Raw genomic sequence first — 15,632 nt, 5'->3', positions numbered from 1 at the left:
GGGCTTCAGGTTCCTCAGCTTTCCAGGAATTAGATAAATCAAAATGAAGCAACTGATGAATTTCCCCAATGGTGGATTTAAGGAACAGAAAGTGCAGCACTCTCTGTTTGACACAGTGATGAACTTGTGATGAACTTGTTCATCACTATGATTGACAGATTGTGTTTTGAATATACTTACTGGAAGGGGACAAATTACTTTTGAGAGTAAAAATGAATTAGCTAAATAGCACTGGTAGCTCTATGAGCCTGTTGGTTACTGCACTGATAAACTAATAAACACTAAAGTTGACCAGCAGGATAAGAAGTGCATGTTCAGCAGGTAAAGGTTTTCCACATACATGTATGCGAACATTAGCAAATCATCAAAATTAAATTGATCAAATCACAAAATATTTATTTTTGCATGAGCCAAAAATAAATATCAATATAAAAACATGTCTTTTTGGACTGCTGAGATGAATGTCTTTGCGTATCTCATGACTGGACCGTGTTCACCTAACTGTGCCAGACTTGCGTTTGCAATAATTAGTATTTTGTTTTCATTCTAGTGAACAGAGTCATTCAGAAAGTCAACTGTGTGACATTGCAAACATGACATACCGTAATAACCTGAGGTGTCACATGACTGCCAGAGTGAACTCTAGGAAGTAAATTTTATGTACACACAGATAACGAACATTTTCCTGCCCTAAAGGTAACTGAAGGTCATGCTTTGACTTACAGACACCTGTCTTCTGTGGCAAAGCTTTATTTTATTACAAAGGGTTCATAAACATAATCCACAGAAACACTTTAGTTCAGCACAGTACAGGTAAATAGGTATTCACGTTAGAAAATTCAGCCTTGATATATGGATATAAAACACGTATCGCTGTATCTGCCAAAACAAAGTTAATTGGTGGTTGTTACACATGTGAAGCTCTCAGTGGGTCTGGGAGGAGCTGCTCCACATGTTACTGAGCAACACAGGACATTTTGTTCACACAGGCTGAAAATACTTGAGGCTCAGAGGCCAGTGCAGGGGCTTCATTCATAAGATTCATTCATGATTCATGAGAGAGAAAGAAGAAATGTAGAAACATCCCAAAGTCACAGCATATTTAAAGTCCTATAGGTAAAATATATTATTTTAATCACCAGCTATGACATGATTTACTGGAGGTATTATACAACTCTTTTCATGACGCTTTTTCTTAAAGTGTCTTGAAAGTTGAAAAATCTGAGCAGAGCACTCATCGGTAAACATGTTTATTTAACCCTTAGTGGAAATTCCGGACAGGTTGGCAACACACAGCACAAAGCTGCACTGTGCTGTGTGTAAATGCCAATGTAGGGTGTTATTATGAGTTATTGCTTAGTTGGAACATTGATGTTCAATAGTTAGGCGTAATTTCCCATAAGGAGTAACTCATTGAAGGGCTTGGTTCCAAAATAAAAACCTGTCACTTCCACAGAAGTTTAGCAGACTAGAACAACCAGCTGGTGAAGTTTGCTGCATGACTGCCCCCATGTATAAAGCCTGTATGTGGATTAGAAATGACTCAGACTGCTGGAGGCCACCAGGAAACCTAGAATAGACCCAAAAACTGAATGTTTTATGTCACCTACCGTTACCCCTAAGGGTGAAAATAAAATCTTACATCAGCATTTTTTTTAAAATGCACTCTACTTGCAATGATAAAAAGGAAAGAATACACGACACTGGGAGGTCTCCTTTACAGCCACACAGCCCCTAACTTGATTTAAAGTATAACTTGAGTGTAGTACACAAGAATATAACTACACAAAGTCATTGTAAACATTTACTGCTACTCCAGCGCTATACTTATTGATGTCCCAACATCTTTCTTACACATGATGGGACTGTTCAGTGTCACTTCTACTCTTCCTTCTGTTTAGCGCTGCTGCTCCTGTAGCAGAGGACCTGGGCCACGAGGACACAGCTGAGACAGGCCGACAGGATGTGCATGAGAGCAGCCAGTGAGCTTCCTGTATCCTGCGAAGAAAGTTTGGCACAATGTAGGTCAGCAAAGGCGATACAGACGCTAACACATTAGAGTGGTGTTTATGTTGGTGTGTCATTCATTCCTGACTGCATACCTGCAGAGAGACAAAGACGACACTCAGAGATCCAGCCCACGCCAGCAACACGGACAGAGTGGACAGCTGCCCCGTGTGACCGTCGCTGTAGTTAGCTGCAGCCTGGAGAACCTGGACAAATCAAAATCACACATAGTGTATCAAGTCTCAAGTTCTCACTCATCACAGAACAGATAAGATAGATGAGTTGTGCGTTTTCTACCTTGCTTGCAATCAAAGCAGCCAGACTGGAGTCTTGCATCAGTGAGGCAACGGCTGCAGCTGCGTAGGAGCCCAGCAGGAACATGGCCCCGCTGTAGGCCAGGAGGAACAACACTCCTGCCAATAAACACAAGACAAGATGATGTGGGATCGATACAACAGCAGAAACTTGAGAAACACTGAAATATGTGTCATGGTGATAAATAAATGGACTGGAATGGAAAAAAAGCTGTGAGTACAGTAACTGCTCCTCCAACTGAAGTTCACTGAGAATCGTTTACGTCTTGTTACCACAAGGTGGCGCTGCATGAAAACACAAACCAGGCACACAGCAGGAAAACTGTGTCGCTGACCGTCACATGAGACTCTGCTCTGAGCTGATGAACCTTTCTCAACACAACAGCGCAATCGTTTCACACCTCTGAATCGTCCACATCTTAGAAATGGCATGCTCCTTCAGGGTATTCTGACCTTTTACTCAAATTACTAAATTTAACACTGAAAATAAAGATTGTTAATCATTTCTAATATGCTTTTGGCTTTGTTAATGTTTGATTCACATTAATTACATCATTAATGTGTGTAATCTGTGCTCTGAGCAGAAAACTGCTTTAAGCATGCAGTAGTTTTGTCCAGATGGAATTCATCATAACCTATTTCAGTGCTTCCTAAATTAAATTACAGTGCTGCTGTGCACCAAAAGGTCTTTGCACAGAGAAAACACGTACCAGAGCAGTTTGATGAAAACAAGGCTGATATGCCTCGTGCTCGCTCGTAAGTGGTACATTGTATGTGTTGCCAAAAAGCAGTGGTTATCTGAACCTGTTATCTGAACCCACACTAAACATATAAAACATCAAGGAAAGCATTTTTTCCGGTTGGCCAGGGATAATCAAGTCTATTTATATAACTTTTCAGAGTGCATTTAAAAATAACAAATGTCTAAGTGACTGACTGAGAAATGAAAAATACAAAATACTAAATGCACCAAAATGAATGAAAATGATGAGTCAGGCCCTCATTCACCATCCTGCTGTCTGAAGTACTGAATTTGTATCACAGGTTTTCTCAGTCGTCTTGACTTTAAACAATTCTGTTTCCGATCAGATTTGGTCATTTATGTAAGTTTGTTTTAAGTTTTATTTTGGATAGATGTAGGTGAGATCAGGGATGGCTGGATCTCTGTCTGTATCTTTAAAATCTTTTAAGCCCATGTTTTCAAACTAATCAAACGTGTCTGCTGTTAGCCTACTGCACTGTTGCTGTACTACACTTCTAAAAAGCGTTCATTCATTTCTCATCACTCAAAATCAACTGTGCAAAACTCTCCACATCAGCCAAAACCTTATTCAAATGCTGAAACCTGCAAAGTCAGTCGATCATTTGAACTTTGTTACTGTGCTGCTAAACTCTGTGTTCAACTCAGGCTGTAGGCTCACACCAACAGATGGAGCAGAAACCGTCTTAATCAGTCTAAACTGTTTCACTGTTAACAATGTAAACAGTAGAAACAATTTCATTGTTCATTAAAACTCTTTTGCATGTTTGCAAAAGGTGCAGAATAACATTTAATTCATGTTTCAAAGCCTAGTTTTTGTGTCAGGGCTAAGGTACTGTTGGTTTTGGGCATCATGCAACTTGTTAACAGCTGTAAAAATATATACATAAGAGAAAGAATGACACTATTATTTGGATTGGAGTTGCAGATATGTGAACCAACCTGTGCGAGCACCAGTATGATGATACAGGATGAGGAAAACAATGGCAACGGTCTGGGCCAACGTGAAGAGCCTCTCAGCCCAGGCACTGTGGAGAAATTCATGGAAAAAAACACAAATGTGAACAGGGATGATTCCAGATACAAAGTGTCAGCTGCAGGACAGAACACTACTCTGATATCTGGGCAGTGTATACTGTATTCATTAACTTGTCCATTGTCCTAACCCCTAAGATGAATCTTTTTCTGATGGCCCTGGCACTTGTGCAAATTGTTCACTTCCGGAACCTACAGTATGACACATAGGCCACACAGCCATAACAGATGAGCAAACATGCCATTAACAATTAAGCTGTAGTTTCCAGCTTCACATGAATGGAGAATGTGTAACAGAAAAAAATCTATCAGTCTCTGCCCTGAAGACAAAAAAAACCTTGTTGATCAGAGACATTAGAGATAACTGGCAAGATAATAATAGCACCAGTACCAGAACCAAACAGCTCAGTCACAGCGAAGCTTGCAACATGATAATTATTATAACCACTGACAGTGACTAGTGCACCAACATGGACTGAAGCACCCAAGGAGCTGCTAACCTGGTTTTATTGAAGCGTATCTGCAGTAACAAATTAACAGATGAGTGTATGAGACTGCAAATGACTTGTTTAACAGCTGCTTATCAAATACGTACAAGAGCGGGAAGTGGTTGACCATGGCGAACACAGCAGGACATGAGAAAGCATAAAGTTGCAGCAGGAAAGCAGGCAGACTCAGATCGTCGGCACTTCCCCTCCACAGTATCTTCAGCAGCTGAGGTAACTGTGCTGCAGGGAGAACACAGACACTCAGGTGAGGGTGGAGGGACGAATTAGTCATCAATATGGAAACAATGAATAACACATCATAGCTATTCACATGCAGAAACAAGTTGTTATGATATCAGAAATACTAAAGCCAGCTTTGGCTTTTTATTCACAACTCTGACAAACACACAATATGCAGAAATATCTTTATAGTGACCAGATCAAATTCCTTTGCATTTCCCATGAACATGTCACACATCTGTGTGCCTCTGTATGGACAGATTTTAATACTGTGGTTCAGTTGTCATGGTTATCCACTACAGCCAGAGCATTTTGAGGTTCTTGTGGGAATTAAAATCTTAATTTGATCCAGAAAATCCAATCAATAGAGATTAAAGAACCACTGTATTGTTAGTGAAATGATAAAGATCTCGTGATCTTTAGAAAAGTTTTGCTTAATGTCAGGGGGGCTGTTATTTATCAGTTAGATGTTAATGTGCTGCTGCTGTCATGTGATCTAATCAGGCAGGTTTTGGCTGAGGGGGAAATCTTACCCAGGAATGAGTCCAGTAAGATCCAGAGTCCGGCGACCTTGTTCAGTATAAACTTTATGCATGGCACTGTTGCATAAAGAAAACAAAGAGAAAAAAAAAGTTAACTCAATCAGACCACAGCAGATGTTCAACATCTGCAGTAGTAGGCTGTGGGTCAACGTCTTTTGCTAGATTACACAGAGACCAATTGAGTGCATAAACGTGATTTTGTAACAGAGTGGCCTATATAAAGTCCTAATTACCTACGTGCACTGAATAATTTTAAAAGTTTTAGGTTAAAATTCAATTTGCAATGTTGCTTAAGCGGAAGAGGTGAAAACATCCTCCTCTTCCTCCGTGTCAACGCAGATCTGCAAAGATTTCTCGCACCCGCTTTTTTTTTTCTGCCTCACATCAAGTCTCACCGTGCATGTGAAAGTTGACGAAAATCTCCTCGTAGCATTTTTCTGGCATTAATGAAACCAGGAAGTCTCTGACCGGAGACGTGGCCATAGTCAGCTGCAGCCAGGAGGGATCAAGCGGGGGGAGTGGTCCAAAGGTTCCCCAATATTTACTACAGCAGAGGCCGAGGAGGACGGTTCATTAGCCCGCTAGGCCGCTATCCTCCTGTCTCCACCTCTGTCTGGGGGTCGTCCTGTGGGTCCTCAGCTACATGAACCAATCCCAAAGTGATGTTTCTGACCCAAACCCCAACACTGGAGCTCATGGTGTTGGGGCTCCTCCTTTTTTTGTGCAACACATTCATTTCACAGTAAAATTACATCACCTTGTTAGAAATTAACCAAATTACATCAGTCAATAAAAAATACATAGTAGTCTACTTTAGAACAGTAAAACCATATTGACAAAGCAAAAACATGTGTTTTGAAACTTAATCAAATATTAAAGGTTAAAAAAAATAGTATTCGGACTCCTAGCTCAGTGATTTTCAACCACTGTGCCGCGGCACTAGTGTGCCGTGAGCGGCCCCCAGGTGTGCCGTGGAAAATTACGAAATTGATCCAAACTCGATGCACATTTTGAATTTTTTTCACACCGATAACTGACGCTCATAAGCGATTATAAGCGTTAACGGATGAGATTCAACACTCCATCGAGTGTCTGTGTCGACCGGCTGGTCTCTTTTTGTTTATTTGTTTTTTATTTTTATTGTGCTGCGGCACATCCACGCCAGAACAGCGGAGCTGCTCGTCTGTGCAGCTGCAGGTGTGACGGGGGAGCCGGCTGGAGAGCGCCTCCTTTTTATTTTATTTTAGGGGCACCGTCCTTACAGGGTGAAGTACGCGTTGCAGGTTGCACTCAAAGTTTGTTCTGACTTTCTATCACAGGGAGTGCACAGGCTTGTGTCCTCTCATGTTTGCTGTGAAATATGGCTGAAGGCACGAGTGGAAGTGTGCACGTGTTGACAAGCTCCCATGAGTTGATTGACATAGCTATAAAAAAATATATATATATCTGAGTCAAATCATAATCCAAGTGCTTGTTATCAGTTTCAGTTTGTGTCCAAACAAATATCATTTAGCTCCTAAAATAATTTGGCTTTGTTGATCTTTGTCTGCAATAGTGACTGTCTGACAGAGTTGGCTAATAAAATAGGACTCACTTATGTCAATGGGTGTAGTGGCAGAAGCCTGCACAACGACCTGGCCTTAGCCATGTCCATTAGCCTACTGAGTCAGAACAAACTAACTACACTGTAAGAGACAATATGCTTTATATTTACTGTATTAGGCTGCACTGTGTCATTTTGTAACATTTTTGGTTAGTGGTGTGCCATGGGATTTTTTTAATGAACAAAATGGGCTGTGGCTCGAAAAAGGTTGAAAAACACTGTCCTAGCTGATTGGGCATTGCCTAGAACAGGGGTCTTCAACGTTTTTCAGGCCAGGGACCCCCAAACTGACGGAGACATGGAGGAGGGACCCCCCACTATATTAAAAAATGTACTAGGCCCAGTGCCATGTATAAACATAGCTTGATATTGTGCTTTCAATACTAAGCCTTTGAAACAACACAATATTCATGTTTTTTCTTAACGTGTACAATACAGTGAGTAGGGGGCCGTCCCTCTGCCATTTATAAACAGACCTTCAATGCCAATATCAATGTCTGTCAACTGCATGGTAATCATGCAGACAAGCTATTCAAAATGACGTTGTTATTTGAAACATAAATGTGGAAACTACAAGATATAAAACATTGTTTAATCAACCAAAAATTCCATGACCCCCCTGCAGCACCTCCGCGGACCCCCTGTTGGAGACCTCTGGCCTAGAAAATCCAGTGTATGTCTCACAGTTCAAACATGTCAGGACAAAAACCAAAACACAAATTCCAAAGAACTCAGTGCAGAGAAGATGTGTGAGATACAACTGTGGCAACGCACAGTCAACTCCTGGTTAACACCATCGCTATGGTGAAGTGTGTTGGTTGCACATCAGGCGGTGGGAGGTCAATTCAGGGGCAGACACAGGGAGACTGCAGAACTGAGGGAAAGGTGAATTTGGCAGGGGTTGAGGGGTGGGGTGGGGTCTCTGTCTGTTGCACATGGTCCCACTCACAACCCCAGATTACACAACATCTGTGGAGAGACCTGAGGCTCGTATAGGCTACACTTCCCTTCCAGAGTGATGAGTTCATTCATCACAGGTTTGGTAATTAATTTTGGTGTGAATCTTTTGTGAGACATCTTCTATCATCACATTTCATTTAAATGATAATTCATTTCCATATTTTCATACGCTTGCATCTCTAGTTTGGTAATTGTGAGAGGACATGTTTATAATTCAGACCTTGATCTTCCGGCATAATGCAAAATTCAAAACATGCATTAAAAATGGAATAAGTCAGAGTTAAACCAATTAAAAGTATTGTTGTTGGGTTTTTTTTTTTTTCAAACTTCTCGTGTCAGCGTACAGAGCCAGTTGGATTAAATCTAACTCCACCCAGTATAATTAACACAAAAAGTCACCTAAATAGTCTCACAAGGTTTGTTTATCGCCTAGTTAGATCTCCAACACCAGTTCAGCATCATTAACAGTACCCAGCTGCAGAGCAAAAACATTTCTCTTTTCTTGTGAGTTTCTCTTCACTTTTTTCTTCTTCACTGAAAACAGGAAGGATTGGAGTAAAAGCATCTTTGTTGAGTGGTTTTTACAGCAGTCGGCCTCTTTTCTCCCCCTGACAACATGTGTACTGCAAAATGCGCCCGTTGCATCGCTGGTGCTCTGTACCCGTTGGTGTTCCTGTCAATCATCTGTAACATCATCTTGTTCTTCCCTGGCTGGGACGCCAAGTACGCAAGAGAGAGACACATCACTGAAGAGGTGAAATACATGGGGGGGATCCTCGGAGGGGGTTTAGTGGTGAGTTGTCTTTTCTCTTTTTTAGTGGAAGCAACAAACTTGTTTCTGAAATGTAATGTGCAACCTCAGATTCGTTGTTGTTTGTCTTTTATTGCTTTGCTCTGAATCCTAATTTTGCGCTTTAGCATTAAAAAATCCTTCCAGAAAAAAAAGAGAAATGCATTAGTAATTAATTTCATCACTCAAAAACCCATGAACTACACTGAACCTATTTTATACTGATGCTGTGTCTTAACTTCCTGTCATTACAGATGTTGATCCCAGCTCTTTACATCCACCTGACCGGAGAGCAGGGCTGCTGTGGGAATCGCTTCGGGGTGAGTCAGTCAGTGGACATTTCAGGGGCTCAGTAAAAAATAATAATGTTGACATTACTTTATCAAACTATTGTTTTTAAGGTCAAGCATGAAGTGTCACAAAACTGAGAACTACCAAAAAAAAGGACATGCTGATGAATAATGTTGTCGTTTCACAACATTCAGGTCCTCTAGTGATAGATAAGAAAATGCAAAACCACTGAGATGTGTGTTTCTCCTTTTTCAAGTTAATCCATGCAACAGACTGCATGAAAGGTCTTTTGAACTCACATAACTATACTGATATGTTATCATCTGGAAAATGTCTTTAATAGCATCAAATTTAGATAAGTTTTTCCATCAGCTTTAAAAAAAAAAGTTGATGTCTGATGTCACTGGGTATGCACAATTAGTTTACTCCAATACTCTCTTTAAATGAGAGGTAATTAAGAAAAGAAAAGAGAAATACTGACTGTGTCACAACTAAATAAATAACTTACATAAAAAAAGAGATATCATTAATAACTTAATGGATAATTATTTTTGAAATGGTTTTCATGTAATTATGATATAGTAAATGTGCACATAATGTACATATTGCAAAGCCCATTATAGTACTGAAGTACAAAATCCTTCGTAGAAACTATCACTGCTTTGTAATTGAAGTAAAATGAGATCATCCTTAAGTCCACACAGCACAGTGTAACAGAACAAAAGAGGAAGGTGATGAAGGTGATGAAAGATATCAGTTCCCTTAAGTCTGTTAATAATTAATTCAATCAATAACTAATCTAAGTAGTTGACAGGTGAAATATGGAGCATTGCTACAAATTCATTAAGTCATTCAGATTGATTATGTTCACTTTGTCTTCTTGTAGATAGAAGTTATTCTTTTTTTCCTTGTGTTCAGACAAAAAACTGAGTTGTTACCTGCTAACAACTCTGTTTTTTGTCTGAAAACAAGGAGTAAAAACTCATTAATTCATTGTTCAAACTCAGTATCTAAAACTGCATTGAAATGTTTCTGACTGTTGTTCTGCTTTAACTTTCTGCAGATGTTGTTATCGATTGTGTTCGCTGCACTAGGTGTGGTTGGGGCCCTGTACAGCTTCGGTGTGGCAATACTGGCTCTGAGTAATGGGCCCCTGTGCAAAGTCAATGGGGCGTGGACAACACCTTTCAAAGACAGGTATCAGATCATTATTTTTTACAACTATTCTTAGGTGGATTTTTGCTCATTTACGTACGAGCCTCTTCTTTCATGTAGTCAGTTCGACTACATCACTGACAAGAGCAACTGGAAGAAATGCTCCGAGCCCAAGAACGTGGTACCGTTCAACATCGGCCTGTTCTTCGCTCTGATCGTGGCCAGCTGTCTGCAGGCGCTGCTCTGCGCCTCGCAGATGATCAACGGCCTCTTCGGCTGCCTGTGTGGAGCCTCCAACTGAGAAGCACAAGACAAAGACGTCACATCTGGCTTTTCCACCCTCCTTTGTTTTATTCTGTCTTTCAGTGTTCCCATTTTAATTGACAGGAAGCAGTTTCCTGCTCACGAGGCCTCATTTAATTATTTGCACTCACACCACACCCAAGGTGGCGACTGGTACTACCAGGGAGGAGGCTGAGACCATGACAATATGTTCCCTCATCTGTATTCCATTATTGCTCTGATGATGTTGTTGTCTCTGATAACAGTTTGTGATAACAGATTACGCAATTTTATTGTGGTGAGAAAAGCAGCAGTGTAAGAAGAAGTAACAAAACCAGTTCATGCTAACTGTTCTGTCAATTTTGAAATAAACTGCTTTGAAATATAAGTTGCTGATCTGATATGTTGGTCTATCACTGTGCTGTTTTATCATTTATATCAATATTTGCATTATTAGTCAGAATAACATATCCCTGGATACCCCTGGGGGGATTTCTAAATACAGGACAAAGTTCTGTTTTTCATTCTACTGTATCAGCATTGTTGATATAAATGTTTTATTTTTGTATAAACTCACTGTCATGTACCTGGCTCCTTGTCTACAGGTAGGAATGTAAGTATTTTAGTCATCAACGGCAGCTTTTACTGTATGAGAGGATTACAATGTACGTTAGGCTACATCATGACTTTGCCTTATGGCCTCAAATGAAACTGGCATGTTGCCCTTCAGTGTCAGGGCAACAGGCAGCTGCAACGGAAATCATAACTGAAACGTAATAATTATCATCTATTTCTTTGTTTTATTACCCACAGTTCAATGGATTTCCATTTTCAATTTCCATTTGTTAATTTCCAGATTTATAAACGTTATTGATGACTTTTTTGATGCCTTAAAGCTCTGACAACAATAATCTCTCTGAGTTGTTGTTGACTGGGTGTTGAGAAACGTGAAGAGGGGGGAGCGATGGGATTCGGCTGCTAGAGACGGGCACACCAAAAATCTGGCAGATCGCACTGCATGAAAATTATTACTAATTGTATTTTTGCTGTAAAGTGGGAGTGCTGGTGTACAAGTGGTGGCCCAGTTAGTAGGTTTTGCAGTGGTATCCGTGCACATTATTAGGTTTATGGTTAGATGACCTGATAGTGAACATCCTGTACATGTGTGTGCATGAGACTGTGGCACACAGCCTATAAGTTATAGCCGCCAGCTAACCACACAGTGTGCTGCTCGAGGGGGAAAAGTATGTCAGGCTTCTTGTTTCTGTTTTTGTATGTCTCTTAGGTCTACTACTAGGTCTACTAAATTTCAACTTGTTTTGTTTGTTTGTATGTTTGTATATATATATATATATAGACCTAAGAGACCTAAGAGTAGACCTTAAATGAGAGGTAATTAAGAAAAGAAAAGAGAAATACTGACTGTGTCACAACTAAATAAATAACTTACATAAAAAAGATATATATATATATTTCCTTCTTTTTTTTTTCACTGACTGAACCTAAACCTAACCCAGCTCTTTTTGAATGTTGCTATCTTTTATTTCTGCTTCAGTGTTTCTTTGGTTATACTATAAACTATATAAACAAAGTTATTGTTATTATTACTATCAAGAAGAGGCTGCTAGTTCAGGGGATGAGAGAGAGTAAAGGAAATAGTCCATTAGTGTAGCCTGATATTATTTAGGACTAGCTCCTTTATTTTCTTTATATCTTGTGTTATCACAGTGTTTTCAACGGATGACCACATGAGACAACTCTGCACTATCCTGGTGGTTGTATATTGTAATAATTAACAGTTTAAAAATTATCTCTCCTCACTGCGTGGAAGGGAGACAACTCCAAGGCGTTGACATGCTTTTCATATTTACAACCATCATCACTGTCGAGCTCACCCTGCCTCGCCCAGGGCGTTGCTAGGAAACGTCACATGTTTTGGAGGGCATGGCCTCTTATCCCCCCCCCCTTTTTTTTCACAATTTCAAATTCCACTGAATTTACTGATTCAGCGTGTAAATGACTGCAGACAGAGGCTTACTACAATCTAATCTCTGTTTCAGTGAGCTACTTGTCTTAATTTGCTGCTCTGTGTAAAGCACTTTGTAACTTGTGGTTAGAAAAAGGTTTTATAAATAAAGATTATTATCATATTATTACTATTATTATTATTATTATAAAAATGTGGCCAAGTGATTGGTCAGTGTTTAACTACCACGAATGTGTAGATGTCAATGACACATTGTTGTTGCTCCATCTAGCAGCGGTCACAGGTCTGAAGTCCAACCTTGCTGTGGTCCTGGAGTCACAATGTCAACACATCTGTATACTGTGAGCAATAGGTGGAGATAAAACATGTCTCTCATTCTGAATCTTTTTTTCTTAATGACCATTAAGTGTAATTTTATATATCATTACCACATTAAAGACAGTGAGATTTAACTGAAACGTGCATTTTGATGATCTGATCATTAAACTCAACAGTGGTGCAACCATCAACATTTCTGCCACAGATGCCCTGAATGAATTTACATCGGTAAGCAAAATAAAAAAATAAAAACTCCACGTCCACAAATGATGCCTAATAAGTGTAACAAAGGAGGTGCTGTCTCTGGGGGACACAGAGGAACGAGTCACATAGTCCTGCAGCCTATCCCAGGCTCTGTTTGTCCTGGTTATCAACCTTTTATTACACCTCCCACACACCCTGACATCACTCACAGTATTTAGCCTCAGCTTGCGGTCCAAACACAGTTCCCTCTTCACCTCTCTGGTTCCTTTTCAGGAGTTATCGCTCCTCTCTGAGAACAGGAAGGATTTGAAAATTTAAAGTCACAGAGCGAAGAGTTTGTCAGCAGTCGGTTGGATTTCTCTCTGACAACATGTGCACTGGAAAATGCTCCCGTTGTATCGCCGTTACTCTTTACCCGTTGGCGGTCATATCCATCATCTGCAACATTGTGTTGTTCTTTCCTAACGCGGAAACCAAGTACACAAGCGATGGACATATCACCGAGGAGGTGAAATACATGGGGGGTCTGGTTGGAGGGGGAGTACTGGTGAGTTGTCTTTTCTCCTGCCTCGTATTGACGGGTGCAACCCTGGCAAATCTAACACTGAAAAATAATGACTTTATATGGTATACTGAGTCCTACGTTTGTGCTTTAAGATCTTTTTTGTGCTGCATCAGATTGTGCACTCATCAAACTCATCACCGAATCAAAGACAACTTCCGCAATGTCTCTTTTAACTTACTCCACAGTCCTCGTGTTACCAAGATTTAGCGACAATGCTCAGTTTGAGTACTAACCACTGTCACTCTCTGTGTCCTGCTACAGGTTTTACTCCCAGCACTTTACATCCACCTGACTGGGAAACAAGGGTGCTGTGGGAATCGCTGTGGGGTGAGTTACTCAAGAGCTACAAATGATATGTTTAAGGGTGCTCAGTAATTGTAGTGCTTCACTATATGAACTACACGCCATGTTGTATGTGGGAAAACATTCTCAGGAAACTGGTTAATACGACATAAGCAATGGAAACAGAAGATAGTTGACGCAAAAACTTGATTGTGTAGATACATAATGTGATGGAAACACACTCCAGTTAAAGTAAAGCCACAGAGTTTATGCCAAACTACATAAAAGGAGGTGAATCCTTTGAATGACGCTGCATCACTAACCCGCTGCACCGCACTAAAAGATATCACACTATATACAAATCCTAAAAACATCAGATGTGAAACAGATGTGAAAATGTTTATGTCTGTGGGGTTCAGCTTCAGTAAACAGAAGATTACTGGAGTAAACATAATGATAAAAAGCAATGTCAGTGAACAACCAGGAGCCTGATCTTGCCTCAACTTAGAAATAACTAATTAACTAATTTATCAAAAGTACAAAAATGAATCTGACCTTTGTTTATAACCCCCCCTTTCCCCTCCTTTGCCCTCCCTGTAGATGTTCTTATCAATTGCATTTGCAGCAGTGGGAGTGGCCGGGGCCTTGTACAGTCTCAGTGTGGCGGCGGTCGCTCTGAAGAACGGGCCCCTCTGCAAAGTCCTTCTGGTTTGGACAACGCCCTTCAAAGACAGGTGACACAGAGAGACGTACAACCTTCTGATGATACTGTGAAACCTCCCTGAAGAGCTTTATCATTCATTGACCTTTACTTTATCGTTACGACAGGGGTTACCTGAACGATGACACATTGTGGGCAATCTGCACAGAGCCCAAGGACATCGTGCCGTTCCACATCGGGTTGTTTGCTACTCTCTTGGCCACCGGCACCCTGGAGCTGATTCTCTGCGGCTTTCAGATGGTCAACGGGCTCTTTGGCTGTCTGTGTGGAACCTGCACAGACAAAGGGGTAAGCTCATGAAGATGGCGAAAAGTGAGTTTCAGTAATGATGTTCAGAGATTGCACAATTTTGTTGATGACCTTTAAGTCTGAGAGTTTCAACTCTGCTTTGTGGCGTTTCTGCTTCCAGGGGCTGTGAGTTCCCGTCGGCTGACCGGCGCTCTCTGCTGGAAGGATGAGGGTGGACCTTCAGGTCTACCTGCTTTATATTAGAAATTGTAGCTTTCTCTATTTGACAAGATTTTTATATATTTGTATGTATATCATGATGCTTCATTACTGTTAAATTAAACTACAATAAACTGCTACTTTTGAATTGTTTGTAAGATTATGATAATTTATAGTTGTAAAATAAAATCCAGGACAAAGTTCATTGAGACCTTTAATACAATCTGTATTATTAACATCAGGATTGACATTATACAAATATTTGAGTGTCATCTCAATATAGTATCTACAGAACTCAAATTAAATTACAGGAATCTGACTCACAGCTCTGAACTACTACACAGCGGGGGGAGAAACCTGCACAAGGAATGCAGCGTTAAAATGGCACATTAGATGAGGAGGCTGATATATTTGTTTTGAATAGTACACGACAATAAAGGTTATACAATAAACAAGGCAAAAATTAGTGATTTAAAAAGGCAAACTATAGGTCCCAAAACAGTGTAGGTTGTTAATTATAACAATGATAACAGGAGGAATAAAACATAGTTAGATGAAAAAAGCCCATATACTGTCCTCATAAGATGTACAAGTTTTTATTTTATCTTTTATGAGCTACTGCTCCTCATTTGGCCGAAGAC

The 15,632-nt window shown here is 40.2% G+C and overlaps 3 protein-coding genes across 5 annotated transcripts; 2 read left to right on the top strand and 1 right to left on the bottom strand.

Annotated features, from left to right (window-relative positions):
* Positions 1-753: 753 nt before the first annotated feature.
* On the bottom strand, positions 754-6,010 carry LOC310997027 (mannose-P-dolichol utilization defect 1 protein-like). 2 transcript variants are annotated; one of them, XM_083986598.1, is made up of 7 exons: positions 5,782-6,010; positions 5,378-5,443; positions 4,712-4,864; positions 4,024-4,109; positions 2,305-2,420; positions 2,103-2,213; positions 754-1,998 (listed from the first exon to the last, which is right to left on the bottom strand). In XM_083986598.1, the coding sequence occupies exons 1-7, from the start codon at positions 5,817-5,819 to the stop codon at positions 1,882-1,884; spliced, it is 687 nt and encodes a 228-aa protein (XP_083842724.1). In that variant the 5' UTR covers positions 5,820-6,010; the 3' UTR covers positions 754-1,881. The 2 variants fall into 2 exon arrangements, with proteins under 2 accessions (XP_083842724.1, XP_083842723.1); XM_083986597.1 differs by having other exon boundaries at positions 4,712-4,844.
* A 2,555-nt stretch (positions 6,011-8,565) lies between these two features.
* On the top strand, positions 8,566-10,486 carry LOC310997371 (transmembrane 4 L6 family member 4-like; the record flags this gene model as incomplete). Its single annotated transcript, XM_083987046.1, has 4 exons — positions 8,566-8,742; positions 8,994-9,059; positions 10,094-10,227; positions 10,306-10,486. The coding sequence occupies 4 exons, from the start codon at positions 8,566-8,568 to the stop codon at positions 10,484-10,486; spliced, it is 558 nt and encodes a 185-aa protein (XP_083843172.1).
* Positions 10,487-13,190: 2,704 nt separating this feature from the next.
* On the top strand, positions 13,191-15,139 carry LOC310997054 (transmembrane 4 L6 family member 4-like). 2 transcript variants are annotated; one of them, XM_083986628.1, is made up of 5 exons: positions 13,191-13,523; positions 13,803-13,868; positions 14,424-14,557; positions 14,652-14,832; positions 14,954-15,139. In XM_083986628.1, exons 1-5 carry the CDS (start codon positions 13,347-13,349, stop codon positions 14,960-14,962), a joined length of 567 nt encoding a protein of 188 aa, XP_083842754.1. In that variant the 5' UTR covers positions 13,191-13,346; the 3' UTR covers positions 14,963-15,139. The 2 variants fall into 2 exon arrangements, with proteins under 2 accessions (XP_083842754.1, XP_083842753.1); XM_083986627.1 differs by having other exon boundaries at positions 14,652-14,856.
* The last annotated feature ends 493 nt before the right edge of the window (positions 15,140-15,632 follow it).

Source organism: Trachurus trachurus, assembly GCF_905171665.1.
Source record: "Trachurus trachurus genome assembly, chromosome: 14".
Taxonomy (NCBI): Eukaryota; Metazoa; Chordata; class Actinopteri; order Carangiformes; family Carangidae; genus Trachurus; species Trachurus trachurus.
The sequence above is the reverse complement of the archived record's forward strand: the minus strand, read 5'-3'. Positions and strand labels throughout refer to the sequence as shown.

Coding starts and splice junctions, on each gene's coding strand:
- LOC310997027 (XM_083986597.1), bottom strand. CDS start 5,869: ATGGCCACGTCTCCGGTCAGAGACTTCCTGGTTTCATTAATGCCAGAA. Junction 2,214..2,304: donor CTGCTTTGATTGCAAGCAAG/GTAGAAAACGCA, acceptor TGATTTGTCCAG/GTTCTCCAGGCTGCAGCTAA. Junction 1,999..2,102: donor TCGTCTTTGTCTCTCTGCAG/GTATGCAGTCAG, acceptor CTTTCTTCGCAG/GATACAGGAAGCTCACTGGC.
- LOC310997054 (XM_083986627.1), top strand. CDS start 13,347: ATGTGCACTGGAAAATGCTCCCGTTGTATCGCCGTTACTCTTTACCCG. Junction 13,869..14,423: donor GCTGTGGGAATCGCTGTGGG/GTGAGTTACTCA, acceptor CCCTCCCTGTAG/ATGTTCTTATCAATTGCATT. Junction 14,558..14,651: donor ACAACGCCCTTCAAAGACAG/GTGACACAGAGA, acceptor TCGTTACGACAG/GGGTTACCTGAACGATGACA.